This window comes from Larimichthys crocea, chromosome VII (genome assembly GCF_000972845.2).
Source record: "Larimichthys crocea isolate SSNF chromosome VII, L_crocea_2.0, whole genome shotgun sequence".
In the NCBI taxonomy this organism is placed as follows: Eukaryota; Metazoa; Chordata; class Actinopteri; family Sciaenidae; genus Larimichthys; species Larimichthys crocea.
Genome location: NC_040017.1, coordinates 16770370 through 16788540, shown reverse-complemented (window position 1 = coordinate 16788540; position 18171 = coordinate 16770370). Strand labels below are relative to the sequence as shown.

General features: G+C 42.9%; 3 protein-coding genes across 4 annotated transcripts in view; all 3 read left to right on the top strand.

The window, feature by feature from the left end:
• Positions 1–17611, top strand: part of slc1a5 (solute carrier family 1 member 5) — a 32246-nt gene extending 14635 nt beyond the window's left edge. Inside the window, exon 9 of the transcript XR_003462577.1 lies at positions 15196–17611. The gene's annotated coding sequence lies outside the window, so the exon portion shown is untranslated. The remainder of the gene's footprint in view (positions 1–15195) is intronic.
• On the top strand, positions 1147–16044 carry strn4 (striatin, calmodulin binding protein 4). 2 transcript variants are annotated; one of them, XM_027280203.1, is made up of 19 exons: positions 1147–1722; positions 8573–8676; positions 8833–8909; positions 9041–9119; positions 9289–9474; positions 10037–10099; positions 10452–10629; positions 10744–10900; positions 11419–11514; positions 11867–11985; positions 12068–12243; positions 12358–12405; positions 12501–12622; positions 12703–12870; positions 12962–13102; positions 13234–13332; positions 13414–13500; positions 13761–13949; positions 14570–16044. In XM_027280203.1, exons 1-18 carry the CDS (start codon positions 1372–1374, stop codon positions 13928–13930), a joined length of 2421 nt encoding a protein of 806 aa, XP_027136004.1. In that variant the 5' UTR covers positions 1147–1371; the 3' UTR covers positions 13931–13949; positions 14570–16044. The 2 variants fall into 2 exon arrangements, with proteins under 2 accessions (XP_027136004.1, XP_010727909.3); XM_010729607.3 differs by lacking the exon at positions 10037–10099 and having other exon boundaries at positions 1156–1722.
• prkd2 (protein kinase D2) overlaps positions 15094–18171 on the top strand; it is a 38554-nt gene continuing 35476 nt past the window's right edge. Inside the window, exon 1 of the mRNA XM_027280202.1 lies at positions 15094–15221. The gene's annotated coding sequence lies outside the window, so the exon portion shown is untranslated. The remainder of the gene's footprint in view (positions 15222–18171) is intronic.

Sequence of the window (18171 nt, the reverse complement as noted above, 5' to 3'; positions counted from 1 at the left end):
CTATTCTGTTTATACTGTTGTCACCGATTTTACCTCATGCCTGTATATAGTGTGTGTCTGTTCTGTGTTGTTACATGTAATGCTGCTGCAACAAAAGAATTTCCCATTGGGGATCAATAAAGTACTCTATCTATCTATCTATCTATCTATCTATCTATCTATCTATCTATCTATCTATCTATCTATCTATCTATCATCATTTAATTCATTTAATGGGACCATATTAAACATAAACGATTACATTTGATGTACTGCACCAGAGTTAGCTTACAGCTACTTTTCATCTGCAGTCCCTATCTATCTATCTATCTATCTATCTATCTATCTATCTATCTATCTATCTATCTATCTATCTATCTATCTATACAGATACAAATATAATATAATAGATGTATGTGGCCTATTTATTATTTTATTTTGGACAAACTACCTATGAATGCCTTAATTTCTCCTCAACCATCATCTGGTTGATTTTCTACCTTGTATCTGAGATAATTTATTGTGTATTATAATGTAATTTTATGTATACATGTATAAAATATCATGAACTGGCACCTCTCCAGCTGCCAGTCCACCTTCCATACAGTTTGGTCCATGCTGAACTTCAGCCCGCCACCCTCCGGGCCCCTAGTAGTGTTACTATACAGTAGTGTTATTATACAGTTGTTGTTTTTTATTTTTGTTTTTTATGTTTCTCACACAAATGCATGTAAAAATTAGATTTATAACCACACAAGCAGCAGCAGCAGTATATACCTTCTTATCACAACACCATGGTCGACCAATGCTTTGTATGTAAAGTTCAAACCGGAAACAATGTTGTTCATTTTGGCTGCCTTCACTGTCCTCAGACGTCCCCTGCTCACAAAATGGCAGGAAGCGCACCCCCCCTAGCGACATGTTCATTGTGTGTTACCTCAAACATGGCTCTTTATTTGTCACCCGCAGTGGGCATTTCAAGGAGGAGGATACAGATCCGGGATATTTACAAAATAAGAGTCGCAAACAAAAGCTTACTACTTGCTTTGCGTGATACATAATGAATAGCCACATTTCAGTGTTTCTTTAATAAATGTGTCCAAGTAAGAATTTATGTTATATGTGCCTTGTGTGTAATTAAAACAGGCCGTGATGTAGCAAACGTGTGGCTTAATCGAGTTTTATCCTGAAGGTCTGTAAGCGGAAGTGTAGTATTTTACCACCTGAATAATAATTTTGCTCTGTGCGTGTGTGAGAAAAGGAAGAAAAGAGGGTCGCTTATAGAGAAGTGCAGCTGGGTTGGAAGAAGAGTACGAGGTACTTTCATTATTATTGTTCGTACACTCTGCCCGTTTCCACCTCCTTATCCTGGCGAAAGGTTGAACGCTTAAAATGGAGGCGGACAGATCCGGCGGAGGACCAAACCCGAACTCCGGAGGCGGCGGTAGTAGCGGCAGCAGCAGCAGCGGAGCGGGGCGCAACCCAAACGGGCCCAAAGCAGCACCGGGCCAGGCGACATCAGCTGCGGCGACCGGGGCGATGGCAGCAGCAGCAGCGGCAGCGGCGGCGGCAGCAGCAGCGGCGGCTGCAGCCGGGGCCATGCCCGGATCGTCGCAGAGTCGGGAGCTGCAAGACGGCGACTCGGGTATGACGCTTCCTGGGATCCTGCACTTCATCCAGTACGAGTGGGGACGCTTCCAGGCCGAGAAATACCGCTGGGAGGCAGAAAGAGACGAACTCAGGGTAAATCTGTTTATTTGCAATGTTAAACACCGAATAAAGAGCAGGACGGATATTGCAGAAGCTCCCCGTTAGTGTTGCTTTGTGACAGTACACATGCCCTGCAGTCAGTCAGGTTTCAGGATGACAAAATGCTAACGGGCTAACATAACACCCTGTCATATTGTACTGACCGGGATGTGTTATTACAGACAGCTAAAGAAAATGAAGGGACTGTATGACCTCCAGCTGATGATGAGCCAAAGCCAAACCAAGCCACCAAACCATAGAATAAAGTGTATTATCAGAAAATATTCATTTAAGCCCTTTGGCCTCCAGATGCTCATGCAATCAATGTCATTCCACTGACAAAAGCCATGCACCAAGGTTTTATTATAAAAGCAATAATACTAAAAGGTAGGTGGAGGTAGTTTAGGTGTGGCTACCTTGCAGTGTCTTCTTCATATTAATACAGGTACACATCAAACACATGCCTGCACCAGACTGCTTTTGAGTTGCACTGGGATTCATGTGGAAACATTGTTTTATACGTGGACAGTTATCAGGTTTTTCATCCTGCACAGTTCACGAATCAAGTGATCCGGTGTCTGTGCTGCTGTGGTTAAAAGATGATGACCGTGTAACAAAGCTGCCAAGTTCCTTTTTGAAAATTGCTGCATTTTAAGAGTTGACACTTATTTGAGGTTCAGTTGTCTAAAGCGGTGTCCTCACTTAAGGAAATGTCACTGTTTGATATTAATGGTGTTTAGTGAGAGAGAGAACAGTTTTTATCACCACACACACACCGGACAGCTACCAGTTTTTTTTTGCACTAAATCACGTCTTCCTCCTCCTCAGAAGTTCTCTGAGGCGTAATCTTAACAAACTGTGGTCTGTAGTAGTGTTTGCACGTTTGTGTACTGAGATGAAATCGTCAGTCGTGTGGTAGATGAACATGGCCGATATGTTTCTAGTTCACTTCTATATTTCAGTATCATTCATACTTCCTTGACTGCTCATTATCTGTCAAGCACCATCCTATCTACAACTTAACTCCTGAGTCAATATGAAGAGTGAAAATAAATCTGACCTGCTGATTACAGAAATATATTTATTGTCTGCCTTTTAGAGCTTGTGTCTTTAAATAAATCTATGAAATGTCTAGAAAAAGCTATGTGAATGTGTGAGCCAGTGCCATAGAAATGCCCTTGAGTCAGCCATTAGTTTCCTAAATGTTTGCAGTTATTCACAGACAGCAGACAGCAGAAAACAGAGGTTGTACTATGTAGCTGTCCCACATGCATGTGTGTGTGTGTGTGTGTGTGTGAGGCTGAACATTGCTGGGCAAGATTGCGCTTACTCATCAAATTGTTCCAGGATTAAGGCAGGTTAGGAAAACCTACACACATTCAAAGTCGCCTGTTTGGAATGGAGGGATGAACAGTTCATCTTTTCACTACTGAAACCCACATGTGGTCTTCCTCCTGTAACCACACTTTGCTCATAATTAGGATGAACGCTTGGCGAGCTTGACAAAACCACAGAAAAAACAACGACATATCACTCCCGCTCTCCTGTCAGCCCGCTTCTCACTTTGCCCTCGACTCCCAACCTATGTAGTTATAAATAGGAGCCTGATAAAATATGGATGAACAATAACAAACGGGCCGTGCTCGCCGCTTTCATAGTCATCATGTATGTGTGTGTGTAAAGTGTAGGAATGGGAGTCAGAAGCAGGCCATCGCTATGTCCAACATGCCATTAGTGCTTGTTATGGAACTTTGTTTGCGTATGCGTATTTGCTACACATGGTCTGGTTTCACGGGTACAATTAGCGCCACGTCCTGTCCTGAGAGGATCTCTGGAGTGCCAGGCTGAAAAATTGACCCAGCTTACATTTTAACACCCACAAGCCACAGGCCTCTGGCTTTTGTTGCCAGCATGCTCTTAGGGTTCTCAGCATGCCTGTTAGTATGCCGCCCGTCCCCCCTCCCTCCCTTTCTGGCAATGTCCTGCACAGTTAGTAGCATTCTTTATGTGTACGTGTCCATGGTCTGCTCACATGTCACCAACGCATGACATTTTGTTTTTTTTTTTTTTTTTTTTTTTTTTGTGCAAGCAAGGAAGCTGCAGCAAAGCCATCACCAACTCTTGAGCGAGATTAACGCTATCGTCTTACGACCGTGTGGCAGCGTATGTCTGTGTTCGGAGCATAGTCTGTCTCTGTGAGACTGTAACACATGTGCTGTCTCTGTCAGCGTCTTTCTTTGGTGTGAAAGGCCACCTGTGCTGTCGCGTCTCCGGTGACAGGACAGGAATGAGGGCCCTCCCCGCATTGGGCCAGGTGGGACGTCCCAGCGTGACCAGGGGACAGGTGGCAGTGGCCTTGTCCCTCCGTGGAAACTGTATTGCGCTACTACTGCACTGTGTCTGATCAAGCCTGAAGTAACACGCTTGTTATCTGTCTGATCCCCATTATAATTTATTAGACTAGATTGCGCAGCAGACATGGAACCACACTTATCCTATAGGGAAAAGGGGCAGACCTTCACCTGTTTCCCATTTTCAGCTGTTTAATATTATTAGCTGTATCAGTAGTTGTGTAGAATAGATTAACGGTGACCCAGATGACATCACTTCCTGTTAAGTGTGGCCCTGGGGGCCCTGGGTACACATCTCTAATTAATAACTCTGTGCTCTCAGCCATGACACACATATGACGTCCATATGTACTTATGTACTGCATTATTACAGTGTGTGCCTCCCACCCACGCAGACCTGGAGCACTATATATATATTTTTTTCTGTATGTATCTGTCTCTTCTTGTTGTATTTCTCAGTTTCTTTCCAAGCACTTATCGTAAACGCTTCAAGATCTCCAGATTAGTTTTTTTTTTATTCAAACACATTCATGACTTGCACTATTTTTTTTTTTTCATGCATCTTCAAATCAAACTCGGGCAGCAAAGCCAACTTTTTAGGATGTCAGTCTCTAGCTAAATACCACACACACACACACACACACACACACACACACACAGAGTCCCTCTCTCTAACACAAACCACTAAAGCGCACTGTCCCAGAAAAGTTCATTGCTCTACTTGTTGGCTCATGGATTCTCTCATGGGGATGAAGGGATGAGAAGATGGAGGGTGGCCAGTAGAGGAGGAAAGCTGCCCTTGACCCTGTTCCGCAGCAGCTAGTAGAGGGGGACTGACGGAGGAGGCTAAATGTGTCAGCTCTCCATGCTACAACAAACTCTGGAAAGGTCAGTAGCGGTAGGCCACATGGAGGAAAACCCACCCACAGGAAAGAGAAATCAGATGGCACGACAGGTTTGCTCGCAACAAGGTTCTTTTGTACTTTTGGCTTTGTTAGATTTCCAACGTAACACAAAGAAAATAACAGTAGCGTAAATGTAAAGGAATTATATTCATGTATTAGGATGTCTTTTGACCTTGCTGCTTCACTGCTGTTGCGTTTGTCCAGTTTGGCTCTTATTTTTCAGAACACCTTTTAATAGCTGATGAATGGACTGCCTTGTCTTGCCTGCTGTTGGCCCGGGTCGCCACACACAAGTAAAAACAAGCATGCCCCAGTCTGAACGAGACAGAGGGCAGAATAACAGACAAGTTAAATACAAATCAGACTAACCTAGCAATGAACCAATTGTTCATAGATCCTTTTTAGTTTTGGTGATCTTTTGATGCTGTTGAAAGGAGGTCACAGCCAAAGAATGAGTAGTCATAGATAAGGAATGACAGACAGCAATAAACCCTTTGGCACACTAATCCCTCTGTCTCAGCTGCCTTTATGTATCAGGAATAGGCGGTTCTTATAGTGTGCGTTCATTGTCGTGTTAGCATTTGGGTGTGTGTGTGTGTTTGTGTACACATGCAGCCTTGGTTTTTATCTTAGTCAACAAAGCGGTGTCAGTGTTTTGAGATTTTGGGCACTAGTGGGAACCTGTCCTTCTAGGAAGTCTGTGTCACACTGGTGCACAGGGATGTGATGGTTATCTGTGTGTGTGTGTGTGTGTGTGTGTGTGTGTGTGTGTGTGTGTGTGTGTGTGTGTGTGTGTGTGTGTGTGTGTGCAGGTTGTAGCTCGTCTGTGTGTGAGTAGGTGTAGAAACGCGTGCCCTGCCCCTAAAGGATGAAGAAGACGCATTCCATTGTGAGGTGGAAATCGTGAAGCACGTTACTAGTTCGAGCCGTTTAGTGTAAAGATTCGTAGCTACTGGCTCAAATGTAGGTCGGTAAATGATAAAATCACCGTTCATACCGAGGTGACATTCTGTCTTCAGTAAACTGTTCATGCGTTCATCTGCTTTTGTTCAGGTCTGACATAAGAATCATCGACCTATGTTGCACCATCATTGTAAGCCTTGCAGTAGGTTCTTAAGCAGGATTGTTTATCAAGGCAAAGCTACAAAATCCTGAAGAGTTTTGCTTATTCATAAACAAAATCCGTCATATTCCACCTTGCCTCTCTTGAATTTGACTGTTTCTACTTAAGTTGGCCTCTATCTTGACCCACAGCAGGCCTCGGTATCAGTAGCAGTTGAAATGTTTAAAGGGGTTTTTCATTGTCATCACGTATGTGTCACGCACCATCTGTTTTCAACCATTTCTAGTACCCAGTATATAATATACATGCTGGTTTCTTATATCTGAACCTCCCACACTGACTCTGCCCAGCTAGCAAAACAGCTGAGCTCTGCTCGGTTTGTGTTTCACTAGTTTTAGTCTTATTATGTCACACCGGAGCAAGTGTTCCTGCTCGTGTGAAATGTACAAATACAAGTATTGCGTCTGCCATTACGAAACACGACTACACAACGGCTGCTTGAAATGTTTAGCTAACTAGCTGCCGTTGCAGCTAACCCCTATGCTAGCTGCTTTTATCGACCACGTAACCACAGCAAGCGATATATCATGACATGGCTGTTTTTATCCACGACTAAGCAGATTTTTGTCGTGAGTCTTCCTCGATTGCTTAATGAATGCAATTCTTTTTAACCCAACCCACAAGCACAGTTCATTCAGAGTTATTCTACATTATTATACATGATTATTTTGGATGCTTTGCACCAGCTGAACTCCTCCTCCTCCTCCTCTGTAAAGCATTAGTACAGTGGTTCTTAACCTTGATGGAGGTACCGAACCCCACCAGTTTCATATGCTCATTCACCACCGAACCCTTCTTTAGTAAAAAATAAAATATGATTTTTTTTACTGGTGCACAAAATGAACTGTGCATTAACATCACCTTGTTCAAATAACAAAACCAACACAGTGCATGAACTCACCACAACTTACCTCAGTGTGACTTCTGCTGTTGCCTTTGAGAGACCAGTTCAGATATGCGTGGCTTCACCTTGGCAAGTGCCAGTCTCATGTCATTTTCACAGCAAAGTCTGTTCCTTTTTAATTTTTATGTCCAGCATCCTCAAAAAATGATTACTCACAAAGATATGTTGTAACAAATGGTATAAAAAATTCCAGGGCGGAGGCTCCACCGAACCCCTGAGACCGACTCACCAAACCCCTAGGGTTCGATCGAACCCAGGTTAGGAACCACTGCATTAGTATGAGTATTAACCACATCAAGTTATCTGTGTTTCACAACCTCTTAGATCATGTCTGCAGTGCTGACATGCTAGCTTTGACATTTCTCTCAGATAAGCTATAAAATCGTGTTGCATTAATCAGGATTACTCAGCAGCAGCAGCAGTAAGGTTTGCTTGGCAGATTATCCTGTCTTCCACTAGCCGGTTAAATGACTGTGCGCGTTTCCTGGGTGATTGACTACCCTCTCAAGTAGACCGAGTGCTTGCCCCATGAGATAGTCTTTTTAGACTGTTCTAGTTTTACAGAACGGCGTATGTGCGTGGGAGCGGAGTCGTAGACACAGACAGAGACGTGTAGAGGAGAAATGGACTGTAAAACAATCGGCATTAATGCTCCAGTACCACTTGGCACAGAAAGAGAGAGAGAGGGGGAGCAGGGAGTGGAAAATGCAAAACTATTGTGCCACAGTCCACCTGCATGCACTGTCTGGGAGTCGATTCAGTGAGCCTTTTTAACTTACCTCTAACTGGGATTTTATAATTTTTTTTAACTGGGGCATCTTTCTTCTTTAACCTATAGAGGGCAGAATGTTTGCTCCCTGATTTGAGCTACGGTTTTACCCACTGTGAAGCATCACCTGGTGCAGAAACCCTCGTTATAAATCTTTCTCATCCACTTTGTCAAGTCTTGCCCGATGTTGGCTTACTCAAGGGATGCCCCTACCTAAAGATAGTCCTCATCATCACTGTCACCATCATCACTCTAATTATCACCTTTTTCCTCCATACATAACTCTTTTGAATTGTTTGACGAACCGCCAGAACGGGCAGCGAACACGTCTTTCCTAAAGGTAAGAATTATATCAGCTCAGCGAGGAAGGAAACGGACGGAAAACGAGAGAGGAAGCACACAAAGGAAGGATGTGTCTTAAAAGAGGGTATTTGAATTTGGCCAGTCTGTCTTGTTTTTCCTCTGCTGCAGATGCGCACTGAGGCCTCGGTTAGGAGAAGTTAAAAATAAGAGCCCTGTTCCACAACCCTCTACTTATTCTGGCTTCTCAGAAGTCATGTTTGCTATGCTCGTCACATCAAACTTTTTTTCCTTCACGTTCATGCTTGGTCTCAAATGCTTTACTCTCCGGCCTTAATTGAGGCAGTCCACACTTTTTATTTTTTAATCCACTTCACTGCAGTTATGGCAGAGTCGTGGTCTATATAAATAGATTTTCTTTTTGAGTAGTTTGTGATGAGTTTAGTACTTTGTGTTCCTTATCATCCTGTGTATGTGTGTGTGTGTTTTCAGGCTCAGGTGGCGTTCCTACAGGGAGAAAGGAAAGGGCAAGAGAATATGAAACAGGACCTGGTGAGGCGGATCAAAATGCTGGAATACGCCCTCAAACAAGAGAGGTAAGAATAATGTCCCTGTGTCCTTGTGTCTGTCGTCCAGTCAGCCTGCTGTCTTAATGTTTTTGCACGCTTTAGGAATAGTGATTTAACCTTACAGATTTCCATGTGGTATTTACTTGTAATGTTGCCCTCATGTGGTGTTTTGTGGGGTTGCAGGGCTAAGCATCAGAAGCTGAAGACAGGAAATGACCAGAGTCCCGGAGACAAGAAACCAGAGACAGAAGCAGACCAACGTACGTTTAACCAGGCCCTTTTATATTCTGTCATTAGCACCTTTTAATGCTTCCAGAGCAACTCCAAGTTTCTGCTTTTGTGTGATCATTGTTTAGTGTGACATCACTATTGACCAATCTATTTTCTGTAGTTCCCAATGGGCCGGCTGAGTCAGACTCCGAGCCAGCCAATCAGATGTCCTGGAAGGAGGGACGTCAGCTACTGCGCAAGTAAGGCCTCTCCATCATCAGCTCCTTTTTGTTATCCATGCGTCATATCAATATGTTCCATCAGTACTTTATCATTTAGTGTTTAAACTTGTGATCTAGCCTCAGCCGATGGATTGATATGGTTCTGGATGTACACTGCATTTATTCACTGTGGTTCCTGTGAATGTAGATATCTCGAGGAAGTGGGTTATTCAGACACCATCCTGGACATGCGGTCTAAGCGTGTACGCTCCCTGCTCGGGCGGAGCAGCCCAGAGGCTAACGGGCCTCCACCCAGTGAAACCTGTCCTGAGCCAGAGCCCCGGGCAGGTGGAGAGTCGTTGTTGGTTAGACAGATAGAGGAACAAATCAAGAGGTGAGACCGTGAAAGCAGACACACTTTCTCTCTCTCTCTCACGCTCACAGTTTGCAACAAAATCATCACACTTTGCATGAGTGGAGCAAAATATATCTTTATTGTTCTCTAGTGCTATACAACCACATGTTTTTTTTTCAACCTAATGGTCATGGGTGTTGTTAATCGTCATTTCTTAAAAATGTGTCTCTTCTTTTATCTATTTAGGGACATAACCTTGAAATATTATGCTACAATGTTCCAGGTCAGTTTAGTTCAAAAGGTAGAGCACAGACAATCCTGCATTAAGTGGGTTAAGAGTATCTGAGAATGACGTCTTACACAAAGCAAAACGGAGTAGAGTTTGGCCTGGTTTGACTGTAATCAGGATACTTTGTCTGAAATCTGACTTCCAATCTTTGTCATAATGTATTGGTGCAGATATAGTTAGGACTACTTATTTACTGCAATGTTAACATGAGACAATTCATCATTGTATCATAAGAGATGCACCTATGTGCATCTGTCTGTATAAGCAGAAATGTGAAGACAGCCAAACAATAGCACATCCTAATCTCAAAAGCCAACAGAACAAGATGCACAAAAGATGTCGAAAACGGAGGTCATCCTCCGTCATGGGAACATGGTAAGATTACAAAAAAAAAAAAAAAATAGCAGAAATCTGTCAAGGTTGTGTACTTGTCCTTACAAAGAAAATAAACACCATGCACATGTTATGTATAGATGAGTAGACGTTTAAATCAGGGAAAGTTTTGTCAGAATTCTAATATTTACTCTGAATACATGCACCTATAAAATTGAGTTGTTGTACTTTAAGATTATATAAAAATGTCTGCCGTGGAGAGACTTTTAATAATATGGTATTATACAGTTTAATTGAGGTCATCCTGCCTCCCTCTGCAAGGTATTGTCCTGAATAATCTTTTTATACTTTTTGTAACTTGGAATGGAGAGAATAATTATGCATGCATTTGCAGGAACGCGGGCAAGGAAAGCTCTAAGGAACGTCTGGGTGGCTCGGTGCTCGATAAAATCCCCTTCCTGCACGGCTGTGAGGACGACGATGAAGATGACAGCGACGAGGAAGATGACTTCCAAGGCATGGCCACAGACTGTATCGATGGACCACGCAAGAACAAGAAGTCTCGCGTAAAGGTACGAGTGATGATTTTAGAAATGGAATCGGTAAGACGCGAGCTATAAATGGCAAACTTTATTCATGACTGGTCACGAGTAACACAAGTTTCCTTGCTCTGCTCTTGTGTCCAGATGGGTTCGGAGCCCATGACGACAGACCTGGACCCCGAGGATGAGGAGGACGAAGACGACTCGGAAGATGCCCTCAGTGAATTTGACTTCCTGGGCTCGGGGGAGGATGGGGAGGGGGCGGGAGAGGCCCGGATCTCGGGGGACGGACGGGAGTTAGGTACGCTGTTGCCATAGCAACACCATCAGCACCAGCACTGCCAGAATCACTGCCACCAGTGTATCTGTCCCTTTTTGCCCCACACTTTTCCCCTACCCTGCTCACCTTTTTATCTTTTACTTCTCATTGTGTCTTGGCATCTCTTCTTGTCAATAAAACCAACCTCTTTTCCCAACCACCTGTCTCTCTGTCCTGTTTCACGAGCTGTCAGTCTGTGACTCTTTACAGTTGTGTAGCTGTCATCTCTGTCTGTAGATGTACTTTCTGTGCTCCAGGGGTCATTCAGAAAAGGTTATCACGCATGCTGCCTTCTCTTTCTATATGTCCACATTTCATTCTTTAAGTCATCTTTACGCTGCGTGCTTGTGCTTCTATTGATTTCGTGTATGTGCGTGTATGTAATTTGAAGAATGACGCCTCTGTCTACATTCGTCTGTCCGTCTGTCGGCCTCTCCGTCTTTCCCCCGCCTCTCTGCATGACTGGATGTTTTGTGTCTCTCTCCTCTTGCCGGGTTCAGAGAACCGCAGGAACAAGTTACAAGGCATGATGTCGGACTTCCCCCCTAAACCCACACCGCCCCCCTCTGTATCGGGACAGGCTCGCTCCGGGGAAGGTAAGACTTTCCCTGCCAAATCTGCCCGTAGACTATCCTCTCCCAAGTATTCGTCTTTAGTCTCCCACACGCATGACTGTAGCTTAGACTTGAATCTCTGATTTAGATGCTGTCATGTCTCAGTTTTGTTCAGTTTTGTAACCTGCGTAGGATTCAACAAAGTTGCTCCTACACCTATAAATATTTCCTCTGGTACACAGTGTGGGAGTAAGAAATCAGAGTGGATGGACTCTTGCCAGGAAGATCAAAGATTTATTTCTATATTTTGCAGTTTTCTCAGCCTTTATTTATAGAGCCATGATGTTTTAAGACACAGTACTGATTCTTGTGCCTTTCCTGCTCCAACCTGCAGGTGGCGCCCTGGGTTTCTCCTCAGACGTCTTCATTATGGATGCCGTTGGTGGAGGGGACATGAATCTGGGGGAACTGGCTGATCTCACTGTTGCCAATGACAACGATCTCTCCATGGATGTAATTACACATTTTCTCTGGTCAACGCACAGGATTTAATCCAGCCTACGTGTGCACGCTTAAAATATGTGTGTCTTTTCAGATGCAGGATAACAGAGAGGAGTTCAAGAAAACATGGAACCCACGTTTCACACTACGCAGCCACTTTGACGCCATCCGCGCTTTGACCTTTCACCCCAGCCAAGCGGTGCTGCTCACGGCCTCTGAGGATGGAACACTAAAACTGTGGAACCTCAACAAAGCCATGCACTCTAAAAAGTAAGAATAAGTAGATCCACTGTGAGATTTCTTTATAGGATGGATAATATAGATTTGAATTTTGAAAATTGAACACGACAAAGGCATCAAACTAAGAACACTGTCCGTCCACAGGAACGCAGCGTTGGACGTTGAGCCCATCTACACATTTAGAGCACACAGGTGAGAGTCAGAGACGTCTAGAAACATATTTTCACACCTACTGCGCAGACAACAATGCAGTGCAAACACTGACCTCCCTCTGTCTTTTTGTTCAGTGGAGCTGTCCTGTCGTTGACCATGGGCGAGGACGGAGACTCCTGCTACAGCGGAGGTTTAGATGGAACTGTCAGATGTTGGAAGATGCCAGACCTCAACGTGGATCCTTACGATAACTATGGTCAGTCATCCTCCACTGCTGAAGTACTTAACAGTTAAGTAAGGTTTCCCTTTAAAATTTATTTGTGTCTGTCCATTTAGATCCCGGCATCGAGAGCAGTGTGCTTGCGGGCCACGAGGACAGCGTGTGGGGTCTAACTTACTCAGCAGTCCATCATCGTCTCGCCTCGTGCTCAGCTGATGGCACGATTCGCATCTGGGACCCTCAGAACTCGTCTCCCTGCCTGTCTGTCTTCAACAAGGAGAGAGGTACAACATCTGTGTTGAGAACATAGATTTGATTTTGAGCTTTGCATTGTGTCCATGCTGCACAGCTTCACCATCTCCTGTGTTCTCCCAGAGCACGGCACGCCGACTTCAGTGGCCTTTGTGGCCACTGACCCCAACCAGGTGGTGGTATCATTTGACGGCGGTGAGACGTTGCTCTACGACCTCAATACAGAGCAGAGCACCACTGCGCTAGAGACACAGACCAAGGATGGTATGTTCTAGATTACAGTTATTAACAGTTGATCTTCCATCATGAGTAATATCGCCTGTTGAGAGTTAACAATAAAAATCCAAACCATTAGACAATTAGATTAAAACAGGGTTGTTTGTCTTCCTTTGCAGGCAGTGAGCTGATCAACCGTGTGGTCAGTCACCCATCTGAGCCCGTTTCCATCACTGCACATGAGAACCGCACCATCCGTTTCCTAGACAACAAGACAGGTATATGCAGGAGGGGTTTTATTTGTCATCTGTTCATATCCCATGTGAATGCATCTAAATAAGCTTTCTTTGCGTGTGCAGGTAAAGTTGTCCACTCGATGGTGGCTCACCTTGATGCAGTCACCTGTCTCACCACAGACCCCAAAGGCACTTACCTCATCTCTGGCAGTGAGTACCATTCGGCCTAACTGTGTCCTTATCTAGCTGAGCATTGAGTAGGGCTTCCACTGGGATAAAGACAGTTTACATTATTTTTAAAATACTGTAAAGTATGATCTTATTTCCAAGTTTTCATACATTCATTTATACTATAAAGGTAAAAAAAACTATAAAATAAATAAATACACAATCAAACTCAACAAAAGGAGGACTAGATACACATTTGTCTGCCTAACTTTGTCATCCTTGTTTGCACCTGCCCCCTGCAGGCCACGACTGCTCAGTGCGCCTGTGGATGCTGGACAACAGGACGTGTGTGCAGGAGATCACGGCGCACAGGAAGAAGCACGACGAGGCCATTCATGACGTGGCCTTCCACCCTTCACAGCCCTTCATTGCCAGCGCCGGCGCAGATGCACTTGCCAAGATCTTTGTCTGACAGCACTATCGTCATTCTGGTGAGACGGAGTTGTTATTGACTGACTTATTTTTGAGAATGGACACACAGTTAAGTGCAGACCAGAGTGGGCTCTGATACCATCATCCATCCATCAGGATTAAACAAGGCATAGAATGCTTCAGTTTCTTCACATGCTCACCAATATATGATTTATTACCCTACCATGATTGGGGCCACTCTGTGATGTTTATATGTAAAGATCAGTTTATTCGTCATGGTTACTCCACAGCCTGTTAAAAAGAAAGCAATAAATAATTAAACTACAAACTAAAATCTATCATCATCAGAGGGGATGATAAATGAAATACCTTTTTAATATGTCTCTGGGTGAAAAGGTTTAACCTCTTTATTTCTTTCCTTTTTCAAACCTCTTGAATCTCTTATATTTGTAATATATGTGTATGTACTGCCACTGAGTTGTCAAATCTAGCTCTTTGTTGAATCCTCTTGGACTTAAGCTGAGCGTTCAATGTCCCCCTTTTTTTGGGTTTCCTTTCATAAAAACATTGTCCGCTAAATATATATGTATGTCTTCTTGTTTTAGTTTGTTTGTGCGACATAGTTTCAGTTCTGAACAGCTGTTGGTCTAACTTTATGTACCTTCTTCTCTGCTTTTAGAGTCCTACAAAATCAACTGGGCCAAAAGAGACTGAAGACTACAGTGGACAAATATCACCTGCTTACACACACACATACACACACGCACACACACACTTTGTCCTGCACCCCACTGGCTGGGTCACCGCCACAGGACGTCCCTCACCTCCCCTCAATCTCTCTCACTGTTCTCTGATGCCTCAGTGACTTGTTGTAATACTAATCACACTGCTTTTTTATATCTTTAAAATCCCGGCTGCTCCGTTTTCAGATAATCATGTTTGGAGTAACACTTTTCTACACTACGATATTCTGTTGTGCTATGTTCTGTTTTTATTTCAGTCTACCGATTATTACAAAGCGCCGCGTGTGTGTGTGTGTGTATTTGTGCGCTTGAACACACTACTCACATTTCAAAGAGTACCACCATGGAAACACTCGAACTGCACAGCTCACATAAATGCACCACCATATATCATCTTGCAGATCTTTTTTTTAATATAGTTTACAAACTGCTTGAGGTTAATATACACACGTGGGCATAACAAAAAAATGGTGACCTTTCCCAGAAAGTGCCGACAGAAAAACACCTGACCAACCTCTTCATTGGGAATCAATGTATTACATTCCAAAGACTCCAGGTAGAGTGTGTGTGTGTGTGTGTGTGTGTGTGGTGGTGTATTTGAGGTTGGAGAATGTACAGCGTAGGTGTGTATGTGAGTGTGACATGAGGAGGCACTAAACAGTCGCTAACCAGTGTTGGAACAAATAGCTTTAATTTCAACCTCATGGCCAAGTCTCATTGTTTGTCAGAGTATTAAAGCGTCCCCGTGATTCTGCCTCTACTTATGTGTGCGCATGAGATTAAATGTCACTCTGCTGTACAAGATGAATGAACACATTTCCACAATCATGATGCATTTTTAATACAGATTGAGTTTGACTCCGCAGACTGAGGCGCTCGCACCATATTAACCAGCTGAAGTGTGAGGCCGGGTCTCTATGCGCTCAACAAATGACGCTGAATGTGTCATTTGGTGCTTTTTACTGTACAGAAGAGTGTGTGCGCGTGTGTGTCTGTATATGCACTAGTTAAATCACGGTGCTACAAAATGACCTTGTCAGTCTTGAGTCAGAATCAGGGACATGTTTTGTGTATGTGTGTGTGTGAGAGAGAAAGAGAGACTGTGTTTCTCACTCATCGGGCTACAGATCTACATAGTGTGAATCGACTTTTTAAATGACATTTCATCGTTGAATCATTTCATTAACTGTGGTCACATTTCAGAAATGTAACGGTCACTGTTTTCATTAGAGGGATGTGAATACAGTTAGAGCCGATGGTGATTATATTACAGCGAGGACCGCCTGAAAATAGTTTCCTCCGACGAGAGCTGCTTGGATTGTCTTTTTCATTTCATTTTGAAGTCAGTAGGCGGTGCTCAGCGTCTGGCTTGTTGTTATTTATTCAGGCTTCTCCCCTCCGAAAAAAAAAAGAGAAACAAAAGAAAAGCTTCTTCACTTGTGTGTCAAAGCGAGGTTTCCCCTCTTCTTGTCTGACATTACCCAGAGAGCTCATCACGTGAAACTTCTTCTTCACTTTCTGAAGAGGCATGCTGGGAGAAATGGCTCCGGGGAGGGTGGGGAGGGGCAGAAGGAAGTCCATTTTAAATTCACTTTTGTTGTTTCCGGAAGAAAAAAAGAAAGTATTGATTTATGATGCGTGGGTGTCATTACTCCGCACATAATCTGTCTTGCCAGTCTGTTATGGTTCTGCTATTTTGAACATAACATTTGGCTTCGCTGGAAACGTTGCTCCTTTTTGACACACACCCAACATCCATCTCTGTTTGTGTCCTGCATTTATACTGATAACTGCAGGGTGCATGTTTGTTTGCTTTAGGTGCAGGTTGCCCCCTTAACAGCTGACCTGACTTCAAATTATTTGACTGTTAATTTCATATTAGAACCTGGAGATGACTGATCCAATATGGTGTTTCAAATCAATTGGTTAAGGGGCACCCACCTTCCTCTTCAGGATTACAGGGTCACACTAGAGGTCAGAGGTCAGATCTAAGGGGCTTCAAAGTAGCCTGGAGGTAAACACTCTTTTCCTAATCACTAGGGACACTAGCATTCATAGTTCCAGTTTTTTTTATTTCCAGAAACAGGGTGGTATATCGAACAACCAGGTGCAACTACATTATTGTACTGCTGCTGGGCATAACGTCCTGTTATCTCTTTTTAACTACTATATGGTTCCACTTTGCACTACATCTAATAGTCGATGTGTTTGTTGAGGAGTGGTTACTCACAGGGTGCACAAAATAATGTTTTTGCACGTATTTCTCATACAATCTGGAGTAAATACTACAAGGGTGGAACCTGCTGTGGCTCAAAGTTATTTGATAGTGAGACTTACTGATGCTTTCTTTTCACTCTGAGCTACTATGTCCCCTCTCTGAGGATAAAGACAAATCAGTATGACACATCAAGAAAGGAAAAAGAAATCAAAACAGAAGTTGTAAATGATGACTAGAAATGCCATTGTGTGCTGTAAATGTCCATCATTTCCTTGTTTTCTTTCTTGCATTTCTTTTCTTTTGATTATGAATATGATTATTAAGATGTAAGAATACTGTAGTATCATAAGTGAATCATTCTTCCTTGCTAGGCATAGAACTTGCTTGTGATTGATAATGGCAATGTATAACTTGTAAAAAGCAAAATGATTAAAAAACATGAAAAATGAAAAAAAAAGTAAAAAAAAAACAAAAATCTGTTACCAGTCAGAGGCCAAGGTAAAGGACTCTCATTTCTTTGTGTTTTTATTTTTTTATTAGCAATTTATCACTGTGTGATATTTTGTACATCATATTAAGCTGTATTCAAACTATTTCCTCTAACTACAAGGGATAAGAGACCTGCTTTTTATTAATTTTGTTTTATTATATATTTTTGAACTGCATTCTAGCTTGTATCAAATGACTTTCTCTTTTTGTTTTACGGGTCCCCTGTTGTATGTCATTAAGGAAGAAAAAAATGAAGATTTTGTACAGTGGATTGAGAGTTGTGTTTGTGTTGTCTTTCTTGCCTGCTAAAGAATACAAAACTTGCAAAAACAACAGGACACATCCTGTACACACCTGTAGATGTATCTTGCTGGAGTACTACTAATACAGGCGTACTCGAGTAGTTTAGCACTTCCCTTCAGTTTGTAACACAGGCTTCAAACAGAAGCAATAAAACACCAGTTTGATTGATTATTGTGGAGTGCACAATGAAAATGAACATGATTTGTGAAAGTAAATTAAAAACGGAGATATGTTTTTGCTCAAGACCTCATCAGGGTTGTTTTCTCAGACTTTGAAAGTCTTCCAGGGACACAGAAGACGTTACACAACTGTTGCCATGAAAATTCAAGTCAAGGTCTACTTATTAGTCTTCATGATCTTTTGCTAAATGAGTTTTTATGGCATATAGAAATTCTCTGCTTTGAATAATTTGTGGTTGAAAAAAATACACCCACAAGATGTCTCCTACAGTCCATTCTCAGGGTTTGTACATTGCAAAGTTTCAAGCTTTCACATCAATTTATGTAATTTACACACTGGTCAAGATTC

What these genes read in the sequence shown, in the direction of transcription:
- strn4 (XM_027280203.1), top strand. Translation starts at nt 1,372, where the DNA reads ATGGAGGCGGACAGATCCGGCGGAGGACCAAACCCGAACTCCGGAGGC. An exon ending in ATAGAGGAACAAATCAAGAG is followed by an intron (nt 9,475 to 10,036) that starts GTGAGACCGTGA and finishes TAATCTCAAAAG; the next exon opens with CCAACAGAACAAGATGCACA. An exon ending in AAAGCCATGCACTCTAAAAA is followed by an intron (nt 12,244 to 12,357) that starts GTAAGAATAAGT and finishes GTCCGTCCACAG; the next exon opens with GAACGCAGCGTTGGACGTTG.